We start from the raw sequence: 24,258 nt of genomic DNA on the forward strand, positions 1-24,258 counted from the left end.
TTGAATGACTCATTCCGAATTTGCGACTCAAAGTTCTAATTAAGCTCTTTTTATTTAGACCATGTTCATATGTTACGACATAGGTCTGTTCCGAATCAAATAAAAACTGTTTCATTGATCAGAATTGACGTATAGCCAATAGAGAACAGCTTCAATTTGTTTTAGAATGGAACGGAACCGTAACATGTTAACATAGTCTTAACATTGCAAACATATTCTTTTTTTCCAGGGAACCATACCGCGTGAAGAATCCACATCTTCGAGCCAAATTAGCGGAATGTTTTACAGCCTTCGTACCCAGGACGAAAGTCACCTCTAACATGTTCACTTTCGTAAGTCTCTCAAAACTCGTTCCCAGTCCCTAAGCTCGCTTTTTTTACGATATTCCGGCCAAAAGTAAAATCGAAATTCAAAAAGTGATGCAAGTGGCTCTCGATACAAGATTGAAGTCTCTCGCCCGTTTTTTCTAATACAATTTTCTTTTTTAATGCTTTAACCTTGGTAATGCTTGACTCTTGTATCATAATCTAGTATGGGGCTTCACTTCTTATAGGCTATTTCACAGTCGAAATGGATCATTACGGCTTTCTGTTAGCTAGACGCAATAATCAACCCCCTCTTCTTTTCAACTTTGTGGCAGAATTGCTTCTTAGTTTTGCGATAAAAGAGAAGTTGTCTGGAAATGATACCAGATATTAATTGCCCGATTCTCGGTCAAAACAACACAACAATTATGTAGTTGAGGTTAGACAATCTAACGTGATCGGATCTAATTTGGTCAAAGAACTTTTGAAACTAGTAGTTAGAAATAGCTGACAGTAGAAGGCGTAAGACTCAACTTAAGCAAATTAGCCAATCAGCTTTATATAAACCCTGTATGTAGTTTTTCGATTTGATTTTGAGTTGTTAAGAACTTGGTACCCTAATGGTAGCACTACTCAATAGCGGTGTAAATGCAACGAAAACACTAGATCTACTTTTGCTTGCACACTAGTGATGTAGCGCCGTTCGTCGTTAGACAAAGCTTTAACACTGCAATGGCTTTTTTTGCGGGTTTCACTCGAGATGCCTTGGAGTTTTTACAAGATTTCACTAATTGGTCATTTAAAGTGATAGAGATGACGCGTTCTTTAGAAAAAGTAATAAGATTCTTTTATTACATCTTAACGACCAACCAAATCAAATAAGAGCTTGTAAAAACTCCAGCTTGTCCCGTTTCACTCCGATCAAAAATTGCGATATTCCAGGGTTTATAAAGGTCAGTAGAATTAGCATTAATATTAATCGAATTCGGTTCAGATTGCTTACTCTTAGTTGAATTATTAGTAAAATAGCACATTCAGAAAGAAAAGTTTAATCTTGTAAGTATGGAGTTGATATCAAGTCTTTTTAAACTTTACATGTTAGGGTATCGTAAATATTTTGTTTATTTTTCTATATTTTGTAGAGTTACCGACGTAATGCGTTTGAAGCGAGTACATTTGTTCCTAAAGTCCTTCCTAAGTCATTATTACGACTTTTTGTGGACATCGAATTTACTGGACATGCCATGGAATTTGAACAAAAATTTAGTATGTGTTTCTAGTTAAGTTTGGAATTGATTCATTTATTTAAATAGTTGCATCGAATTTAATGTTTTGAGCACTGCGGATAATATCTCAAACGCCCAAGCCAATAAAATGTTGTGTTTGTTTTCAATCTGAATGAAAAAATCTACATCAGTAAAGCATGAACATGGAATATCTGTATTGTCCTAACATAATCGACAAGGCTAACGTCAACTTTGTACCCATACCCCATACCCAACTCTCTCTCTCTCTCTCTTTTATTGATGATGAGATTAGCCCTGGGCGCCTTTGAATTGTTAATTGCTTGTGTTGCTTGTATCAGGCGTTTTTTTGAAACGATTAAATAACATTTTAACGGGATTAGATTTCATTATACCAGAGTATCAAATCTCCGAGCTTTCATTAAGCACTTTTGGCATCGGGAAGAATTAGAATTGTGGAATAAACATCTTAAATGCTAATGATTTTGTAATCGAAAATGGGCAAAACCAGGGCAAAAAAATCATCAAATATCATTCAAATAAAACGTCAATGATGTTTACCCTGGGAACGAGGATCGGGTTCAGGTTTAATAACTGGTAAAACATTTGGTTGTCTCTTTTTGTTTTAGCATATCGTCATTACATGTACGAAATCTTAGAATACATTTGGAAACTACCTGGATATCATGAAAGTTTTCGAAAACTTTATGAAGATGTATGTATTTAACTTCTATTAAGTTGCTTTTTCTCTTTCGTTGACACGTTTACTGTCGTTTCTTTTGGCCTCCTTGGACATCATATAGAGCGGGCTACGTTTTCTTTCTGAGCTTTCTAACTTCCTACGTTTGCCATCCGCACTCATTATTTCAGGCAAATTGCTGCCACCGAACTGTGGTCTACTCAGCCAAGATGGTGCATTATTTTGCTTCTGCCAGAGAAGGAGTATCTTTATCGAATTTTACTATAAATAATTGTGACTCGCTCAAATAATTTCCTCATGTTGAAATAAAGGGAAATTACTGATGATCGTGCAGTACGATACTATATATACACTCCCTTCTCACCGACCCGGTAGGATTTGTTCATCCAGCCAGTGGGGATAAAAATAACGGACTGAAACTCAAAGGGATTGATATTTCTATGGCTGGGGATTTCAATTCTTTTGTTTTCAAGTCAGAAAATTCAGTGGAGAAGGGACAAATAGCATACTATTTTGCAGTGAGGGTTGGTTTATTTGATTATTTTCAGTTGGGGTAAAAATTGGAGGATCATTTCCACCGGGGACGATATTTTGGCAAATTTTTCAAATGGGAAGGGGGTCCCAGTGGATCTGTTAGAAGGGGGTGTATATATTTCTGTGATCTTTTTCATGATGTCCCGCTTCATTTTAGGGTAAAGTGATGTACAAGAAGGAGATGGTGTTCACGTGTTTTCCACGTTTCATCAATCTATTGGTCAACGACAGCACCTTTCTATTGGATGAAGCTTTACAGGTAATTTAATCGGATCAATTTACGCGAGATTTTACACAGAGCTCAATTTTCTGTTTTCCAAAAGTCTCATGGACGTCAACCCTTGGATTTGTTACTGTTAAACTTAATGTTTTTGGGACTATTATTGGTGGGGTAAGGTGGAATCTGTTGTGGTACAAATGTTACCATTAACCCATGCATCTTGCGGGTTGGGGGGAGCTCAAATTTCGATTTGAAAAATATTCAGAATGTTTCTTTGTTCTTAAATCTGAAAAGCCTAATTTATTCACCTCAACTTTTCTTAATTGATTGTCTATTATATGGTTAGAACCTAACGATGATAAAGACCTTGGAACAAGAGAAAGATAACGGCGAGTGGAATCTTCTTGAATCAGCCGAAATGAGAAGGGTAAGGTTTAATAACTTCCGTAGATGCTACCCAAGTTGAAAGACTGAATAGTTGATTCTAACCCTATAGGGATTCATTCAAATTGCAACCGCCTAGCTATGCCAATTTCCAGCAAACATGAATTTAAATGGATAATAGACTTATAACGGAACGATACGAGCGCTCTAAATCCTTTCATTTCTCTGATTATAGAAAGAAGAAAATTTGACACAATTTGGACATTTCGCGCGTGCGTACAACACAATGGCCAAAGAAACTGTTCACGTTTTGTGTTATATTACGAAAGATATTACAAGGTATACGCGTGCGTCAATTCATGATATCCATGACGTAATGTTTTATACAGTAGCACTTAAAATAACCCAAAAGTTAATAAGTGGCAACTACCTGGTCTTTTTGGGTACTTCCGTATAAAAAATTACGTCATGAATAGAATCAATGATTTTTCTTTATTGTTCACTTAGGAATCGATCTTCATAAGTGTGCTCTGGTTGCTTCTATTAGGTATTAGGTATTTTGGCTTTGATCATTTTCACTTGGAAAAATGGGTGTCTTTCTATCGATCCCAGTGCTTGGTGTTTGAGAACGATTTCTTTGGTTTATACATTCTCCTTTATAAAAGTAAAAAAATGGTAATTTATAGATTCGAATTCAAAATGTATCTACGACATGGGCAGAATTCTGCAGTCTACTTTCTTCCAAAGGATTTTTTTGGTCATAATATAAACCTATATCTATAACCTATACAAATAATATAAATATATACTTTATTTCTCCCAGCAATTGTATGATTATATTTTAGGCCTTTCGCAAGTCCATGTATGGCGACAAGTATGGCAGCGTTTTTGAATTACTTTTTGGTACATTTGGTTGGTCCTAAACGCAAAGAGTTGAAGGTATACCAAGAAAGGTTTTTTTTTGTATCCTGAAAATAAGCAATTTAAAAAGTATTCGAGCGACTTTTTTGAAGAATTTTTAGTACAGTTGGCGCTTTCTAATTCGATGTTCAAGGGGGGTTGAATTATCATCGAATGAGGGAATGTATTGAATGGTAAAGTGTCGTTTACGAGTGTTTCTTGTTAAAGGCGGCTTTCAATGTTATCGAATAATGAAGTATAAAGAATAATGGAGTGTATCGAATTAGAGAGTGTCACTTTTTATGCAATCTCAAAATATTCGAATGGTTTTTGAAGAATTTTAAGCATTAACTATGTTGTGTTGGTTTTGCTATGGAAGATAATCCAATTTGAATGCGAGTGAACTTTTAATTATTGACAATGTAAACAAAGATTTTCCGTCTCAGCGAGGTAAAAAAAGGGCTTTTCCGTCACCAAATTCAACAAAAATTGAAGAATCTTGCCTTCAGTTCATCTCTGTCTGAGACAAAAAACTTTGACTTCTGTATTTAATGATCGAATGATTTCTTTCTTTTTAGGTCAAGGATTTCGAGAAGTACAATTTCGAGCCATCTACATTGGTCATTAATATTGCATGTATTTACATTTCGTTGGCCAAAGAAGACTCCTTTTGTCAAGCCATCGTTACTGACGAACGATGCTATTCAAATGAATTATTCACCAGATGTCTGGATCTTCTTGAGTAAGTGGCAAAGTATTAAAGGTTTTGTTTTTTAAATAAGAGTGATATCGTTTGCTTACTCATCAATTCTAATTCACAAGCTTTTTGGACCTACCTGGAGGTCCTATAAATTAACCTCTGTCCGTTCGTCCGTCCGTCCGTTCGTCCGTCCGTCTGTTACCAGCTTTTCTCAGGATTGGCTCATTAGTTTTTTCTGATTTTTGGCACAATGATGCAAAATGGCAATGCCCAAAATGTGACGGAGCCCGATTTTCGAAAAAAAATCATTTCCGGCCAAAAATGCCGGAAATATGCCGGAAAAACCGGTTTTTTGGCATTTTCTCAAGATTTCATCATTAGTTTTTTCTATTTTTGCACAAAGATGCGTATAAGCATGCCCAAACTTGGCCGAGTCCAATTTTGAGAAAAACTTTTCCGGTCGAAATGCCGGAAAATATGCGGAAACGCCGTTTTGCAGATTTCATTGGATTTTTCCTTATATTTTTTTTTTCATACAAAACATTATTAATCCAATGCCACCATCAAGCATGATTCATGTCAATAAAACTGATTTTTGAAGCCGGAACTTTCTAAACCGCCCGGCAAACAGCCGATTTTCGCCGGAAATATTCTTGAATTTCTTGACTTTATATTTTTCATGAATTTGCACACTGATGCAAAATGTCAATACCTAAATTGTGACGAAGCCTGATTTTCGAAAAAAATTCATTTCCGGCCGAAAATACCGGAAATATACCGGAAAAACTGGATTTTTGGCATTTTCTCGAGATTTTATCCATAGTTTTTTGATTTTTGCTCAAAGATCTTATTACAATGCCCAAACATGGCCGATTCCGATTTTTGAGAAAAAAATTTTTCCGGCGGAAAATGCTGAAATATGCCGGAAATCGCCGTTTTCTAGATTTCATTGGGACTTTTTTTATTTACTTGTTTTTTTTTTTTTTCATTCAAAAACATTTTTAATAGCAATGCCCACTATCAAGCATGTTTCAATTCAATAATTGTTTTGAAGCCGGAACTTTTTTAAAAGTCGCCGGAACAACCTATTTCGCCGGAAAGGACAGTATTTCTTAATTTCTCGAGCTGTCCTTTATATTTTTTATGAAATTTTGCACACTGACGCAATATGACAATATCTAAAAATGTGACGGAGCCCGATTTTCGAAAAACATTTTTTCGGCCTAAAATGCCGGAAATATGCCGGACAACCGGTTTTTGACATTTCCTCGAATTTTTATTTTTAGTTTTTTCTGATTTTTTGCAGAAAGATGCGTATCGCAATGCTCAAACATGCCGTGTTCGATTTTTGAGAAAAAATTTTTTGCGGTTGAAAATTCCAGAAATCGCCGTTTTTGCAGATTTTCATTGGTTTTTTTCCTCATATTTCTATGTTTTTCACACAAAAACATTATCGATAACAATGCTCACCATCAAGCATGATTCAATTGTCAATAAAACTGATTTCGACCAGAACTTTCTATTTATTTTTTCCCTACAACCCTTCTCTCTCCCCCCATCATCAATCAATGATGAATTTCTTGCGTTATGCATTTTCGCTAAACGCTATGTTTTCTGACTGATTTTTTTCATTTTTCTCCTTGCATTGCTATCTAACTTTCATCATCAGGTAGGTCCATTCAGCATCTAGCTTGTTCACATTGGATTGACATGAATGTGGAGCAAGATTGGTCAGAAGAAGGAAAAGAAAAACATTTTTTGCTTATATCAGCATAATATAACAATAGGCAGACACTGTCTTGATATGAACTGTGTCTGATATGAAACGGGGACACTTATGTAAAATTGAAAATTTTAAATACAGTTAACGCTCGCTAATTCGATGTTCTACCATTCGATACGCTCTCTCTTATTCGATCAAAATCCAACCCCTTGGAAAACGAATAAAAGAGCATCAACTGTAATATTTTCAATGCAACCATGAAATATTTAATTAGGATATTTTGAGCAGCGAAAGGACTTTTGGCCGACCTCCATACACTGTCTGCACCCCAAAATGTCGATGAATTTTGTTTTCTTTCTGACGCCTCAAATAATCATTGGAAATACAAAAATGAGCCTAATAACACTTATTTGTCACCTAAAGATTCTTTCCCAATGCATAATTCCATTTTAAACCATTGTTGATAAAAATTATTCACGCCCAAACTTTCATTTTTTAAAGTTACTGCACCCCAAAATGTAGGCTAGCCTTTTTCCGTATAACTTCTAGTGAAATCAATAAATCTTGTTGATTTTTTGTATGGTAAGACCTAATACAACACAGAATCGACATAAATTTTAAAAATAAGGGAATTGATCCAAAAAATTGTCAAAAATCTAAATTGCTTTTCTACTGCACCCCAAAATGTAGGTGTATTTTTGCGTGTTTGCAGAAAAAAGCAGAAAGATTACATCAAAATTTATGTTTTTTTGTAAAAAAGTTTTTAACCGGAGACCTTCTGTCAAATTATCAAAAGAAACCTAAAAATTTTGCTTCGCTTGGTGTTTTAAAGTAGCATTTTAATCAGTTTTAGTTCCGTTTTTCACGGAAAAATTGCTACTTTTTGACGTTTTTGACGTCAGTTTTGTCAAAATTTCGAAAAATGAGGGTGCTTCAAAATGACATATCTTTTATTGGGTTTGAGCTACCAGCATAAAATTTTGACACAATGTTCAGGATAAACAGGGCTTTAAAGTCGACCCTAGTTTTTAGGACTTATCTTTTAGTCTTGGTGTACCAATTTTTATTTGATTGAAAATTTGACCGAAAATTCAGACGTCACTTTGGAAAAAAATCTCTGGTTTCGCAAGAAAATTATCAAAATAAGCGATGAATTCGATTTAGATAACTTGATATATTCATAGGCTATCCATTTCCAAAGTTTTCTGGCTGCAAACACGTTGAAAAAATTTCAGTAGACGTCAAACCAAAAACCTACATTTTGGGGTTCACACACATTTTGGGGTGCAGACAGTGTAGAGAGATTAAAGTGTTTCTGAAAGCGTATTTAATTATTTCCAATGCTTAAAAAACGCTAAATTTCATCAAAATGAGGCGGCGTTCCTTTATTAAAACGACACAGCTAATTTTTTTATCTTTTTACAGGAAATTGGAAGGTGGCCAGATGTTCATTCCAGACATGGCCAAAGTTAACGCACGTTTGAAAAAATGGCATGATAAACTAGTTGCTAGGGAAACGCCGGTGGTAAGTGGGTTATTTCATTGTCTATGAGATGAAGCCTCTTTTATCTCCTCTCTGCAGTCGGGACCAAAAGAAAGTTAAAAAGTTTAATTTCAATTGTTGAGGAAAAGTTGTATATCGAGGAACTGTTTCTAGCGGCCTTACTTAGTATGCGTGCATATAAAGTTGGCACTCTCTAATTCGACGTTCTACTTTTCGATACACTTCATTATTCAATGAAATTTAAAGTCCCCGTCAACAAGAAACTCTCATAAACGACGCTCCCATATTCGATAAGCTCCCTTATTCGATAAAAATCCAATTCCTCTCGAAGATCGAATTAGAGAGCGCCAACTGTAGATGTTTAAATTCTTCTCAATTATGAAAAGGTGGAAAAGAAGAGTAGATAAGTTTGCATACTCAGCTGTACTCAGATAAATTTTGTAAGGATATAAGCACACTTGAACTATTTGCCAGCTCTCAAGGTATACAAATCATGTGTGAATGTAGAACCATTGAACAAAATTCTCTGTCAAATAATTACACATTTTTTATGAACAAATTATATGAAAGGCTAAAGTGTTAAGAACAAGTTAAGATCATTTAAGATCATGTAAGGCTTTGTGAATTTTAAAACAACTGATTTCTTAGGAAAATGGACAAAGATACTCACAAAATGGTCAAAATAAGAACATGTTAAGAACATTTTAGGCTTTGATGTTCTTTAAAAAAATACATATATTTATTTCAGTCGTTTCACTTCACTAACCATTCTTCATACAACGCACCCATCTCTTCAACTTCCTTCGAATTGGTTTCGAAGAAAAAGAATAAATAAAAAAATCGCACACGTAACTTAATGCAAACGAGAACGTAAAAGCGGCACTAAGCCAAGGGTCGAAACCGTCGTAATTTACAAAACCGTAGTAAAGGTACACGAAATTTGGCGCAACGGAGAATGTTGTGAACGTAATCACTAACAAGAAAGTCGATAAGAATTGTTTATTATGTCTGAATAAGGTTCTCCTTCTTTTTCGACTCGTGGAGAGTGCCGTTGAATCTGTTTGTTGGGTGCTTTGTTGTGTTGTTTGATAACTCGTCGTTTGATCGAAATGGTGGATCTTTCTTGTCTTTCGTATCATGACTAGAATGTAGCTATATGTACCGATTGCTACCGTCAAGAAAATTGCATCGAATGATAAGAAGTAAAAACTGTACAGGGCATCCTCATCAAAGTCAATAAGCCAAAATGTCAAACATAATATACCATTGATAATGAAAAATGAAGTAACCAGTTTGATGGTGTGTTTATATTTCCAGTATAAAGGGTAAGTGATGTTCAGATAAACCTTTAGGAATCTGTCGAGAGTCAATGCAGTCATTATCTCATACATAAAGGTGTATCCAAAAAATAATCTCAATTTGCCAATTGTGTACATTGTTTTTATGGGTGTAGTCCAAACTGCCACGCCCAATGCTGAAATCAAGAATTCGCTAAGGCTCAGACAAATGAAATATAGTTTTTGAATCGATCTTTCTTCGTTGAATTTTGTTGTGATCAGCAAATATAAGCCGAATGCATGAAGAAGCGAAGGGATGGTGTATGCTGTTACGCCGAGAATATCCCTGTCCAGCACCATACTGGAAAAGAGACCTAGTCGCAATGTCAACACATTACAAGACTCGATTCGGCTCTTGATTTTTAAAAGGTTAGTTCTTTGAGAAAGGCCTAGAATAAAAAATCTCTTTAGTACCAAAATCTACTGCATCCAGAGTTTTTGACACCATAGAAAAACTTATTCCATTATTGAAAATTTATGGATGGAAGAAGTAAAAAGAAATTCAGATTTAGGGTTGTTCATCTTAGATCTTTAAAATGGCTCGTAGTGTGATTCTCAAATGAATTATTCATCGAACTCAAACCGTTTGTTTAGTTTGAGGACATTTTTTAAAGATGCTATTTCAATCGTATCTATTGCAAATTATTTTTAAAAAACGGCACTGATATATGCAGCTGTTAAAAGTGAACAATTCGATTATCTTGTCACGGAATATTAGAATGAGCTTATGATAATCGTATGTGAAAACAATTTCCATCGTATTCTTTTGTGATTGTAATTCTACAATAATAAGCGCTGGTGTAAAAAGGGCATAATCCTTTCGCTTTAAGTGTGCACTAATTCTCTTTTTGTTTGCTTCTTCTACCAATTTTCAATTTTAACAAATTTTTTTCCGTTGAAAAGATAACTTTTTGCATTTTGATTCTAAAAACTTCATTTACGATAAAGAAGTACTGTGAAGACTCCCGATTTTAGCTACAGTATATAACTTTTCACAGAAAATTTTGCATCAAAAGTTGCATCCTCTAGAAAGTAGCTGAGTCGAAAAACCCCTGTATTGGCTGTGTTTTTTTTTTAACTTCAGCGAGTCACTTTCTAGCTTCTAGGCTTAACTAATGATATGTATACTTTTATGTTAAAAATAATTATATAACTTTAAGGAACTCGTTTTAGCAAGAGAAAACTTTGTTAATTTTCGAAATAATGAGTTTCTCTGTGGTGGTATTAGAAACGTTTGATTTCTAAAGAAATCATTTTTTCAACCCAGAACTCCTTAAAAATCTCCGGAACAGCCTTCATGTTTTTATTTTTGCTGCCTAGCATTTATAAATTTTCATTTTTTCTTTAAATTTTCATATTTCGACTCATTATAAGACTTTATTTTTTGCGATTTATGTTTCTTGATCGTGCTTACAATATAATTATTAAGTTATTAAAGAGCTAAGGTAATTCTGAAATTTGATACCTGATACACGTTTTTTTTATAAGGAACCTTAACTTGGCTCCGAGCCTGGAGTTCCTTATTTTAAATTCGTTCTCAAGATATTGGCAATCCTACGACTTGTGTCCTGATGGAATTGTTCAATTTGCTTATTGTTTTCAAAGATTTCTTCCAAATCTGATCCATTTCAACAATTTTCGTCTAATAGGCTCCGAGGAAAAAGTATAGATGAAAAAATCACACACATAACTGGTGCTGTACATCAGACTTAAGGCCATTGCCATCCATCCTTTATAAATTGGAATATTTTTCATACCGTAGTAAAAGTATATAAAGTCAGGAATAACTGTAAAAGTTGAAAATGTAATTACCAAGAGGAATGTCGAAAGAAATTGTCTATTTTGCTTCAATAATGTCTTTTGGTGTTTCTTTTGTTCTGTTGTATTCGTGGTGATACTGCTTTCTTCCTTTTGTGCAGTCTGGGGCGAGTTTCGGGTGATCTGGGACGTGTGAAACTGGTGTATTTTCCCATTCTTTCTAACCAGAAAGAAAATATAACCGTAAGTGCCTACAGCTACTACGAGAAAGATAGCATCAAAAGGCAAGTAGTAATACATGTTAAAAGTTTCCACCATTTGAAAGCTCGAGTCAAATGCAATGAATGCAACAAAAGCAATACTACTGTTTAATGCCAGGAAAATGATCACGAGTTTCACTGTGCGACTGTATGTCCAATATAATGGATACTTGATGTTTAAAAAAATCTTGAGAAATCGATCCAAAGTTAATGCGATCATCACTTCGTACATAAGAGTGTAACCAAAGAACACTCGAACAAATGGTATAACCCCTTGTCTACCTTGATTCCAAACCACTATACCAAGGGAACCGATTACAAACTCGCTGAAACTCAAAGTTATGAAGTATAACCTCTGTATTGAATTCCCATGGCTGAATTTTGTTGTGATCAACAGAAAAAGACCAAAGGCGTGAATGAAGGTGGTAACGGTGAAAACTGCCGCCCCTACCGCCTCTTTCTGTTGAGATGGCATGATTTGTTTTGTCCCAAAGTTGTAATAAAAAGGCTGTCCAATTTCAACTAGCACAATAGTGCAATCTCATTCAGACACCATGAAACCTTCCCGATATTTTTTGTTTCTACAGTACTAAAGAATTTTCAAAAGTTCTTCCAAAAATATAAACGAAATGAAAATAGAAATATTGAAGATTTCGAAAAGTGAAATTAATTAGAAATAATATGATATCAATTAAAAAAAAGAAAAACAATCACGAAAGTCTAAAAAATGTTTATTGGAAATGTTGTTGGTTTAAAATATCACGCGACAGTTTCATCAGATTTTTACTGATGTATCCAGCTATCAAGATTATTTCAGTCCAGCCAAACGATTTGTAAATACAGCAAACTTTCTCTAATTCGAACCTCTACTATTCGAATCCTTCTATAATTCGAAGTAGAATATTGGTCCCCTCCAGCTAGAAAGTGTTGTGAAATACTCTCTTTAGTTCGAATCTTTCTCCAATTCGAGGAAAATCTCTTGTTCCTTGAAGATCGATTTATAGAGAGTCAACTGTATACAAACCACAAAAGCGGTCTTCCTTTGGTCGGTTTTTCTCAGTTTGAATTTAGCCAAGAAGAAAAGTAGTAGTTAGTGGAACGTGAGCTAAAGTTTTATTATACTAGGTGTCTTAGTAGGGGGAATTTTGTTCGATTTTTTGGAATCGCTTAACTGTTTTGTTAGAAGCACTTGTTATACATTTTTGGAAAGCTAAGGGGTAGGGGAATCGAAATTACTATGTTTCCAATTTTTTTCGGACACTTTGGTGTGATTTTCGGACAAATATGACGGTCTCAGGCAAAAATCATAGGGTTAAAAATTAATGAAAATTTTAGCTCGAGAAAACAGAGACCTGTTGTATATTTTTGGAAAGCTCTCAAAAAATTAAGATTAGAGATATATTGGAAGTATAGGTGATTTCTGTACCTAACTCGAGATATTAACCCTTGAAAACCGTGTTTTTCAGTCAGAAACAGCTATTTTGTCCAGTTGTTGCGCTTTTTTGAAGCTCATATCTCGAGTTAGGTACTGAAATCACCTATACTTGCAATATATCTCTAATCCTAATTTTTTGAGAGCTTTCCAAAAATATACAACAGGTCTCCGTTTTCTCGAGCTAAAATTTTCATTAATTTTTAACCCTATGATTTTTGCCTGAGACCGTCATATTTGTCCGAAAATCACACCAAAGTGTCCGAAAAAAAATTGGAAACATAGTAATTTCGATTCCCCTACCCCTTAGCTTTCCAAAAATGTATAACAAGTGCTTCTAACAAAACAGTCGAGCGATTTTACAAAATGCCCTCTACTATCTTCTTGATGGTGTAGTGCCAGCTGCCATCTGATTTTTAAGTCCCCCTCTCCGAGGGCCCCAGCCTTTATCGAGTATTAGTTGTTTCCGTGATCATCCAGGGTTGATGGGAATGGTAATATTGATAATACAACTGACTCCATCCTCAAAATATGTTTTTGGGTCGCTAAATTTATAAGCACATCCAAAAAATTTTGAAGCTTTGGAATGTTCTTAACATGTCATTTTGACCATTTTGTGAGTATTTTTGACCATTTTCCTAAGAAAAAGGGTGTTTTAGAGTCCACAAAGCCTTTAAAATATCCGTAACTTGTTCTTAACATTTTGGCCAACGAAGCCTTATGATCTTATATAGTTTTTTCTTATAAAAACGTGTATGACCCATGTCTTTGAAATAGAGATAGAAGGGTTTGAATTTCGAAAATTTCGAAGCTTAGAAAACTATAACTAAACTTTTAACCTAATAGGGTAGGATACTATCAATTGAGTTTGAATTACAGAAAGATTAAAATAATGGAGCTTAGTAAATAAAGCTAAGCTAAGGTATTTCAGGGCTCGTCCCTCCCCAAGCGGTAATTCTGATCACGATATCACGAAACTTTTTGTCTTCAATCACGATCACGAAAATCAGCAAAAAATTTGGATAATCACGCATCCCTTTGAAAAAAGTCTAAATCGCGCATCGCGGCTCAAAAATCTTTCAAATCACGATCACGTTCTGACCTCTGATCATGCAATCACGTTAGAAAAAAGTCCCTATCACGCCATTACGAAAACCGCTTGGGGATTCTCTTTAAGGTCTCGTCTAATCATGTCATCATAGTTTGTTTTATCCCGTTTCTTTTCAGCCACCAGATGAATTCCTGGATCCTATTTCATGCGTATTGATGCACGAACCGGTCAAGCTCCCTTCTTCTGGACAAATCTTGTGTCGGTCCACCATCGCACGACATTTGCTAAGGTAATGAATTATAATTGCAACTTATAGGCCAAGCATGTTGATTTTTATTCTAGATCAATTTTTTTATCTGAAATTTGCTTAAAAGGTAAATTTTGAGTATTAGTTATTTCATTTTGCTATTTAAAGATAATGTCGCGTTTCATGGGGTCCTCTTATCTGGCTAGTATCAAATTCCGACTATTGGTTTAAACACAATTTTTGAAATGAAAATGATTGTTTTGAGAGGTTTTCTTCAAATATTTTCCACCTTAGTTTTTGCATATCCCATCGGTCTGTTTTAGCAAATTAAATGACTTTGCGAAACAGGATTCGATCCTTGCAGGGGGGTCAAGCAGCTAGTACAAGACACTATGCCGGTTAGTAGCGTGGTGGTCTGTCATGTGAATTGGATGAAATCACTTAGTACTCAGGTGTATTAGCTGCTTGACCCCTCCCCCTCCCGTGATTTTCGTGAAATTATTCGTTTGTTATTTTTCTGCTTTCAGTGATGAGAACGACCCGTTTAATCGAAGTCCGTTGAAATTGGACCAAGTGATTCCGTGTCCAGAACTTCAAGAGCGTATCTACGAATGGATGACGGAAAACGGAATAGAACAACCGGACCTCACTGCTGATGATTGTGGTGGTTAAGGAACGAAATAAGATGGCAGTGGTTGTTTGAAAAATATTGAAAATGATTTCTATATGAACTAGATTCCTCCGAGACGGGTTGTTTGAATTTAAATTTGTAAAAAGACTGGATCTCAACCCAAGCGCTAAACCCCGGTAGCTTTTCACACCTATAATACAACTAGACATCTTTTACTGCTAGATGTTATTTTGCTGACTGAGACTTGAAAATGAAAATGGAAAAGTGTGACTTGTTTGTCTGAATTTATATTAATCCCTTATTTCAATTTTTTTAAATACATCTTGTCTGGGAATCAAGGGGCTGATTTAAGAAAAAAATTTTATTCCTTATTGGGTTTTATATAGGTATTGTTTGTTTTATTACATTGCATTTATTATAACAAATTAAAATTAATATTGTAAATTGTTACTTTTACTTGAACTTGAGTAATTCACCTCAAGTATTTTGATATTCAAATATTTTGCGAACAATTTTTTACAAAAAAAAGTAAGCGACGTTTTTGACAGACCACGCACAAAAACCATCAATCAATCGAAAAGTTCTGAAAGAAATTACAAATTGTGTATGGTTAACTGTCTCTGAAACTTTTTCTTCTTAAGATTGCGACCTTGCGAGGACCATATTTGAATTACCTCAAAACCTTTTTACAAACTGAGTATAATGAGTGCCTAGGTTTTATTTGATAAAATTTCCGATAAATGCTTTGTAGAATATTATTTAATTTTCCATCAAATAATTTGTTGTCATTTTAAATTTCTACTCCCTTTCGTTTGAGTTTTTGGCAGAACGTTAGACTAATTTGACATTGAAACTTTTTCTAAGTAACCGTTGAACTTTCATTATCTCTCAGCCCTTTTTTGATCTGACAGATGGATGAAAAGATTGTCTGAATAAATATAAACCCTGTCAGTGTCAAACCAAATTTTGGTACAAGATCTTGTACCAGTTACCATATACAGCTGGCATCCACTAACGGATTCGTACTTCTTATACTACATGTGGTTTTGTAGAGGTCTGCGGTTCAGAATACAAATACTTTTCTTCCTCTTGCAAGGGAATGCCTATAAAATTTATCTTATATGGGACTATGCAGTTATGCTTTTATTTTCGGTACCCATTTAACCCGATAGTGAAATTTTCACCGTCCAAATATTGCAAAACCCCTACATAAAGTAGCAACAGAAAAAGTACAGTACAAATAACCTTTCCGCCCACTGGATAGTACACGTCGACTGAAAAGAAAATGTAATCATTACCCTACACCTAATTCACACTTTAACCTCGTGGTTTTAATTTCGCATTTTATGCTAAAAATCTGATTTTGAAAACTTCACATGGTTAAATTTAGCAAGTTTTTCATTTTTTGCATGAAAAATTGGAGATTGCTCTGAACATTCTTACTATCCGAAGATTAAAGATTGAAGAGGGGCTGAAGATGTCTAGCTTTCTAATATACGTAAATTAAATAAAACTTCACCCACGAAATAAGTTTATGTTCAATTTCGTTATCCGATAAATTTTGTTTCAAAAAGATATTTTCTCAAGCCAGGAAACGGTCTAGCCAGAAAAAGAAAAGTTCTTTATAAGCACACACGATTTCAGACTCAATTTGTTGACAAAGTCTCTGGAGAATTTTAGTTGAAAGTATCAAGCAATAGAGTTCACCTTAAAGAAAACAATGATCGAAAAATCTTGTCATTTGATGAAGGATTGCGAAGTTTACAGGCTTTTTTTAGTCCAAATATTTTCTTACACTGATAGTCAGAAACAATGAATCTCGTTTCATATAATTTCTAAAGCCAATCAAGGCCAATAAGATTTCGCCTAATGGATAAAAGAGCTCATTAAAAATCCATGATATATGAGATTATGAGCATGCATACATCGTAACTTTTTTAAATCGTAGGACGAGGTTGGTTGCAATGGCATACATCTCCTGTTTCTTTACCTCCATGGTATAGCGAGCTCAAAACTGACATCTGATTCAAATTAAAAGTTTTAGTTTTTTTGTCTCCGCTGTAGATTATATTGAGACAGGCTTTGAAAAATCATTGGTAAAAGAATGAAATTATCTGTATATGAAAGATTTTTTCACCAAAAGGAAGATATTTATGTATTTTCAAAGGAAAACCTTACTGGTTTACAAAACAAAGCTTCTGTATTAGCATAGACTTCAAATACAGAGTAAAAGTTGTTGAGAAGATGGTGTACGCAGTCAGACAAAATATTTGCTTAACTTTGGCAACATTATGTCATTGTACTGTACAAATATTTCAATAGAGTTAAACAAACCCGAGTTAAATTCTAACTTTTAGCATGTCCAAGAACGTGGAAAATAACCAAAATTACTAAAATAATTTATTTAATTAGATCCAGAAGTTGATGAAAAAACAGGACTGAAAATGTATGGTATTGTTATGGTTTTAAATATCTACGAAATATTTGACAGGATGAAAAAGAAGTCATCTCTTAATCTGAGAGCTCGGTGAAAACTGATTTGTAAAATTCGCTAAGAAAATAAACGAAAATAAATCTAACATTCAGATTTTAACTGACTAAAACCGATTAAAAAGAAGCTGAAAATGGTCACTCATGAGAAGTTCGATTAATACGTCATCATTGTAAAGCAGTTGTCTATTTGTGAGGAAAAAAAAGCTAAAAAAAAATATTGGAAATCATTTCACATATGTGGAGCTGTAGATAAAAATGTTTAATCAAGAATTGTTTGCATTAGGAAATAAAGCACAGTCTACAGCTGTGAGCTTAGCTTATCTGAGAATCCATCACCCCCTGGAAAGGTATAGCTTATTATTGAGATCTTAACATAATGACAAAAGCTGAGCTGAAACCATGAAAGGTTTTTAAAAGAATTTCTTTTTTGAAATTCTGCTGATCCATGATTAAGCCTCTTAATTTGAAATTAAAACTTCATCAAAATGTCATGTCTTTGAGACCTGAAAAAGGACAAAAATGGTATAAGTGCAACACGCAGAGAGGGGATTTATGACACATGAAAAAGTGGTTAATTTGTACACAAAGGGTATATATAGCCAACACCCAAAACAAGGTTGAAAAGGCATCTTAGTAAAATAAGAGTTACACGACTGATTTTGGAAAAACTCTGAATTTAAACCCTTTTCAAAAACACCTGTAGAATTGGGTTTTTAAAAATTTTCTGTTTATGCACAGTAAAAGAAATTCAAAAGGAATTAAAAAATTTATCAAAATAGTTACTTTAGTACGAACAACGTATTCGATTCACATATGTACAAAAATTTTGTGGAATAGAAATAAAGAAACAAATCTATAATATGCTGATGTCCTAAGCAAAAAAAAGAAGGAAAGACAAAAAATCTCATAAATTAACAAACAGAGAAATTCTTGAACGAAATAAGGTGGTCAACACGAAAGAAAGTCGTATGAAAATTCAAGTTATGTTTCTTATACGATATGAAAATCGCCTGATTTACAGCAAATATACACTTCTACAAAAAAATTCCAAAAATATCTAAAATCAAAGTGTGATGGGTAAAATTCTATCACTCTTTACAAAATTCTTTTGTGGGTGTTATTTTTCAATCCACCTTTACAAGACTTCAAGTCTCGTAGGTTTCATGTTCAATTTTTTTTAAGGTTGGTGATTCCTTTAGTTATTCAACAGTTTAGTCTTTTTATAAATGTGAAAAAAAGTAAACTGGAACTGAATAATTCTTCTGGCTGGGTGAAATTCTTTGTTTGTTTGCTTCATAAAAATATAAAAAGACTATTTACATTTTAAAGGCTTGATGGGGTTTTGAAAAAGTCATTTTGTCACAGTTCTAAGGATTTGAAGTATAATAAATACTACATGGTGATAAATAAGCCATAGAGTGAAAAGAACCCACCAAAGCTTATTATAGGGAGCAAACCTTTTTTTTAAAGATTCTACGAGAACTATTTCAAACTACCTGAAATGGGAATGGGAACTGTTTTAGAAAATAGAATTTGTGACTCTTGGGAAAAAACTGAAATATTGAAAAACAAAAAAAATATGAAAAAATAATTTTGGAACTTCTATCATTAATGATTTCATTTTCACTGAACGTCATGCATTTGTTTAAAACTCTTCTTCAATTTCTAACTGTAGCTCATTTTAACGATTCCTGCGACATTTTCAATCTCTCCTACACATTTCCAACAGGTTGTCCTCATAAATAATTTTACTGTTTGCATATGTTTGCGAGATTCCTGAGTTGTGCTTATTAGCCAGGTTGTTAGGTAGCATGGTACATGTTAGAAAAATTTGATAGTAATGTACATTGAAGAGAGAGAGGGGTTGCGCATTAAATCCAACGAGACGTTTATTCCTCTTTGGAACCATGCTTGATGATCCTTGTGAACTCAACGTAGTTGAATCTACCTTTTGGGTCGACTGGTGCACCATGGAACATTTCGTCACATTCTTGTTCAGTGAATCTGTAAAATAAAGATCAAGAAAATAATTTTTTTAGCATTATCATAATTCTGATAAGGTGATTAAAAAGCTATTATAAGGGCTGTACATAATGAAATAGCAGCAGTCATCAATCTCATGCATTTTTGCATGTAGAAATACCATTGTGATAAGAACTAATAGAACAAAGCATGAAAGTTGATCTAATTGAAAGAATAATTGAAAAAAACTACAGGAGGTTTCTAAAGTAGATCAAGCTAAACTTTTAAACACAATAAAAAAAATCAAGTAAACTTAATTTGGAGAGTGAAAAGAATTGTTCTGAGGAAAGAATAAAAAAGTTTGGAAGATATTCTGATAAACAACAGGAAAACTGTAAAAGGTAATACAGGAAACCCACAAACAAGCAATAAAAATACAACAAGAAGGAACCCAAAATTTCCTGATCAAGAGAAGCCAATCCCACTTTTATTAGATCATTTACAAACAATCATTTCCTTTTTCTCCAAAGAGGGAATTTTACCAAATCAGTTAAGTAATAGTTTAGACTGTTCAGACAGTTTATAAATTGAATGAATCTTTATAAAGTATATCAAAATAGTAGAAGAAGATCCAAAGAACACCATATACTATAATGATACTGAAAATAGCAAACACCATTTATAAACACCATAAACCTCAATAAATATCTTCAAATCAATTTTCTCGGCATTTAGAATTAAATGTTCAACACCAGATAGATGGTCTCAAAAAAAAGTAAGTGGGAAAAAGAAAAGAAAATAATCTTGAAGTCTCAGGTGAAAAAATCAAAAAACTCTCAACATTGCTTTGAAGCAATACACCTAAAATAGTTAGAAATAAAGAAAAAATCTTTCTTGGAGCAGCTAATTTTGGCGACAGCTGTTTACGATAATTTAAAAACAACAAATTTTCAGGCAAAAAACCTTCAATATGTTCACCATATGGTGTCTAGAGAATGTCTTAGAAATAAGAAAAAGAGTTATACCTGTCTCCCATAGTCATTAAAAGTTCCCTAAGGTAGTCTTCTTTGATAAACCCAGTCTGATCAGCATCGAAACAGGCGAAAGCGTTCTTTATAACATCTTCTGGATCTGTACCGTTTAATTTCTCTCCGAAAAGCGTTAAGAACATAGTGAAGTTAATTGGTCCAGGAGCTTCTTTCATCATACCATCTAAATAGCTGTCTGGTGGATCTTTACCTAAAGAAGCCAACATATCGTGAAGATCTTCTTTGTCGATGAAACCATCACGATTTTGATCGATCATGTTGAAAGCTTCTTTGAATTCCTGGATTTGTGATTGATCGAACATAGCGAAGACATTGGAAGTTGCTCTTTGGGCTCTCTTTTTAGAGGCTCCCTTCTTGCTTTTCTTTGCGGACGACATTTTGGTTGTATGTGGTGAACAAGTCCTGAGATGTGAACCGAAGCAAGTGCTGTCTGCTAACTTCTGTGACTCTTCCCTAGTTGTGTTCGTCAAGGAAAACAAAGTACGAACCCAACCTACTTGTTTTCTATCTCGAAGAAAAGAGCATAATAGCCATTGACCAAATATGGCATTCTAATTGATAAGCCGCCTGATGAACAATCGGAAACAATCATTTGGACGCATAATCAGCATAAATTAAGAAACATTTTCTAATTCATGCAAAATTTCAAGATGGTAGCTATGATTTGTAAACAAACAGCTTCAAAACGTCACATATCTACAGCAGCTGCTACATAGGTAAAAAGACATTCTTTCCCATTCTAGCGCGAAAAGCTACTCGGAATCTTTGAATTTTTTAGCCCCGAACTTTGAGTAAAACGAAAATAAGGATAGCGGCTGGAGCAATCGTCAGATTTATTTTTTGAAACACTAGAACTTCGGTGATAGATTTTTTATCATTTTATCCTTCTAGGTAATAGAAATATGTTATCCTTTATTGAAAGTGATGCTTGCTACTAAGGAGAATCCAAAGAAACTGTAACTGCAAGGTCCATTCTTCTGCACCAAGAGCTACACGATAGGAAACTGCGAGTTCGAATTTACCTTGTCTGATGAAGTCATTGCATTGAGGAGTTGACAAATATAGAGATTTAACGTCATATTATTCGGCGACCTTGGTATATGAGGAGAAATCCCTTTTCCGCCCTTTGTAGCCTCAAGGGTTCATTCCGTCGGGAAATATTATTCCAGACTTTTAAAAGTCTCTGAAGTTGATGGAAACAGCTTCTATTTGAAATAAGAAAAAATCCATTAACTGCATTTTAACTCATTTACGGATTGGAAGGCTACCTTGGAGATGCTAGAAAATTAGTTGAAATTAGAAAGGACTCTCTGCTCAGTCAAAACTCTCTAAATTCTGTAATTTGAACAGCCCATAATATTCTGTAGGCCTTTCCTACGGCTTTGCCAACCAGTTTGTAAATCAGGCCCTACACGTTTTGTGCGTTGATTGTGACTATTCGAATTAGAAAGACAACAAATAAAATGAAACGGACGTGGATGGGATGCAAACGACGAATAGACGAGTATTAAAAATTTTGAGTAGAAAAGTCTTATATTTGAACTAAAAAATGATTATTTATTAAATATTATGTACACAATTCCTCTATCCAACATAAGGGTGAATTAGAGAAGATAATTTACTCTTAAAAGTCTGCATCATTGGAAAAAAATACAAGCCATTGATCTCCTAATGATTCAGCTATTGTTCATTCGTATCACGTAAACTGCTGCAGGGCTTGCTTGACGCTTAAAAAAATGAGAAATCACATAAAAGAGGAATGTAATTAAAACTGATGTAGAACATTTGGTAAACACTTTGGCAAAAAGATTTCGTTTTTCACCAAAAAATTCACTTAGTTTGATTCAATAAAATGTGGGGGATTCTTTTAAAAGTGAAATTGAGGCTTTTGTGATAAAAATTTAGGCAGATCATGGTCCCAGGTTTACAGTATATTTAATGGCTTGTGAAAGCGACTCATGTCATCTGATTTCGAACTGAGCGTACGTAACAGTCATCATAAAACAAAACACTGGGCAGAGATTTTGATTGACAATAGATAGAGAACATTTTTTTGTTCTTAAACTCTGATTTCTATTGATACGATATAAAATGACCATTATCAAAAGAAAAGACATAATAAAAGCCATTTGGAAAGGAGATTTTGAGCGATTATAATTATCTGATGATAACAAAAGAATAGAGTGCAAACACAGTGCTGCACAAAAAAGAAAGCTTAATGCTATGACCACAACAAGGCCCCTTTAAACAACAAATGTAAGACTTATTATATCCTTTAATCAGCACAATCAATAATGAGAATCTAATTAAGTCTAGATAATTACAACGTTAGGGGGTATGTCATAACAGCTGTTCTAAACCTTTCTCCTAATGTTATTTCAATACATCCACACATCAAAAATATGTCTGCTTTTGAAAATAAGTCAACCAAAATGTATCAATTTAGTTCACGGATATATTTAAGGTAGAAACGAGTGAAGTGTTTTGACGAGTCTGATCAAGGAACTTTGGTAAAAGAGAACTAAAATATCAAACAAATATAACAAGTTAGGGAAATTTCGGCTTACCGGTCGAAAAGATTAGAGTTTGGTGTCGTTAACAGAGTTTGAAGTTGTTTCTCAGCTCCTAGCTCGCGTAACTTGACTTTCCGATCCGATATTTCCGCTGGATTCCCCGTTGAACGCATGAGATTGGTGACACAGAAGACACTGGCTACTTGTAGGTGTTCGACGTTGCTAGATATGTAACTGATCACTTTGCTTATAGTCTCCAAGTCTTCCATCAAGAGATTTTTGGCGAAACATCCATTTGCGATATTTGATAATAGACATAGCACCTGTAAAAACGAAAAATTCGTAATAAGGGTGATAAAAAAAAACTTTTAAAGGATAATGTAATTTTCTCTTGATATTTGGCTCAGAAATACCTTCGCTTCCCCTGAAATTTTCATCAACATCATCTTCGAAAAGTTTGTATATTTGAATTTGCAAGTTTTAATTTTCGCATTAAAATCAGTGTATAAATGGTTTTGGATATCGTGTAATAAATAGGATGTTTTACTCAGCACCATAGAAGGTATCAGTTCTTTGGGAACAGTATTAAAAATATCTGAATATCCATTTCATAAAATTCATTCCACTAAATATCTTAAAATGCAAGGTAAATTAAAATGATTATATATCTAATTTTCTCTGACAAAGATTGCTTTTGTCCTTACAAAACATCTGGCGACTGGTCTAACGGTTCATGTTGATATTTTGCTGTCGATATTTTTATGGGAGAATGCTTAAGCCATATCAATGAACGTCTAAACGTCAACTTTCTTGAATTGATCGACAGTTGGGGTGCCAGGCACAAAAGGAATTTAAAAGGAGACGTGTCTGTAAATGGCATATTCTCAAAAAAAAACAGAAAATTACTGAGATAGAGAACATTAGCGTTGAGTAGGAGACTGATTAACTCTCAAATTTTTTTCTATTTCTTAAAAAGAATAGAGAAAATTCTTTTTTGTCAGAAAAAAAGGCTAATTGTCATTTAGTGTAGGGTTCATACGTGATAATCCATGCTATAGCATTCAACATGAAAAGCTTTTGCAAAAGAGATAGAAAGAAAAACATCATCGGTAACTGCTTAATAAATCAAACATAAAATTAGAGACAAGAGTATCTCTGCACAAAGATTCTTAGCTTAAAGCAAGAAAAAAAGAAAATAAATCTTTACGTTAAGAGAAAATGTTAAGCTCCTTACAGTCAGGGTCCACTATAGCATGCAAGTAAAGTTCTCTTTCTTATTTCTCAAGGAGAATAAAAACTATTGAGAGATGA

The 24,258-nt window shown here is 34.1% G+C and overlaps 3 protein-coding genes across 5 annotated transcripts in view; 1 reads left to right on the top strand and 2 right to left on the bottom strand.

Annotated features, from left to right (window-relative positions):
• The window catches only part of LOC136822559 (ubiquitin conjugation factor E4 A-like), a 35,739-nt gene extending 20,688 nt beyond the window's left edge, over positions 1–15,051 (top strand). Inside the window, exons 17-27 of the mRNA XM_067078825.1 lie at positions 230–332; positions 1,448–1,571; positions 2,179–2,264; positions 2,941–3,042; positions 3,350–3,430; positions 3,623–3,726; positions 4,233–4,326; positions 4,866–5,029; positions 8,136–8,235; positions 14,229–14,341; positions 14,827–15,051. Of these exons, the coding sequence (XP_066934926.1) occupies positions 230–332; positions 1,448–1,571; positions 2,179–2,264; positions 2,941–3,042; positions 3,350–3,430; positions 3,623–3,726; positions 4,233–4,326; positions 4,866–5,029; positions 8,136–8,235; positions 14,229–14,341; positions 14,827–14,971 (1,216 nt within the window). The 3' untranslated portion in view covers positions 14,972–15,051. The remainder of the gene's footprint in view (positions 1–229; positions 333–1,447; positions 1,572–2,178; positions 2,265–2,940; positions 3,043–3,349; positions 3,431–3,622; positions 3,727–4,232; positions 4,327–4,865; positions 5,030–8,135; positions 8,236–14,228; positions 14,342–14,826) is intronic.
• Positions 15,052–18,387: 3,336 nt separating this feature from the next.
• On the bottom strand, positions 18,388–20,925 carry LOC136822563 (myosin regulatory light chain 2, smooth muscle minor isoform-like). Its single transcript, XM_067078828.1, has 2 exons — positions 20,411–20,925; positions 18,388–19,427 (listed from the first exon to the last, which is right to left on the bottom strand). The coding sequence occupies exons 1-2, from the start codon at positions 20,809–20,811 to the stop codon at positions 19,313–19,315; spliced, it is 516 nt and encodes a 171-aa protein (XP_066934929.1). The 5' UTR covers positions 20,812–20,925; the 3' UTR covers positions 18,388–19,312.
• Positions 20,926–21,948: 1,023 nt separating this feature from the next.
• LOC136822557 (armadillo repeat-containing protein 8-like) overlaps positions 21,949–24,258 on the bottom strand; it is a 29,330-nt gene continuing 27,020 nt past the window's right edge. For all 3 annotated transcript variants that reach the window (XM_067078823.1, XM_067078822.1, XM_067078821.1), the window contains 2 exons: positions 23,002–23,270; positions 21,949–22,161 (listed from right to left, as the gene is read on the bottom strand). In XM_067078823.1, the coding sequence (XP_066934924.1) occupies positions 22,131–22,161; positions 23,002–23,270 (300 nt within the window). In that variant the 3' untranslated portion in view covers positions 21,949–22,130. The remainder of the gene's footprint in view (positions 22,162–23,001; positions 23,271–24,258) is intronic.

Source organism: Clytia hemisphaerica, unplaced genomic scaffold (assembly GCF_902728285.1).
Source record: "Clytia hemisphaerica strain Z4C2 unplaced genomic scaffold, Clytia hemisphaerica genome assembly, whole genome shotgun sequence".
In the NCBI taxonomy this organism is placed as follows: Eukaryota; Metazoa; Cnidaria; class Hydrozoa; order Leptothecata; family Clytiidae; genus Clytia; species Clytia hemisphaerica.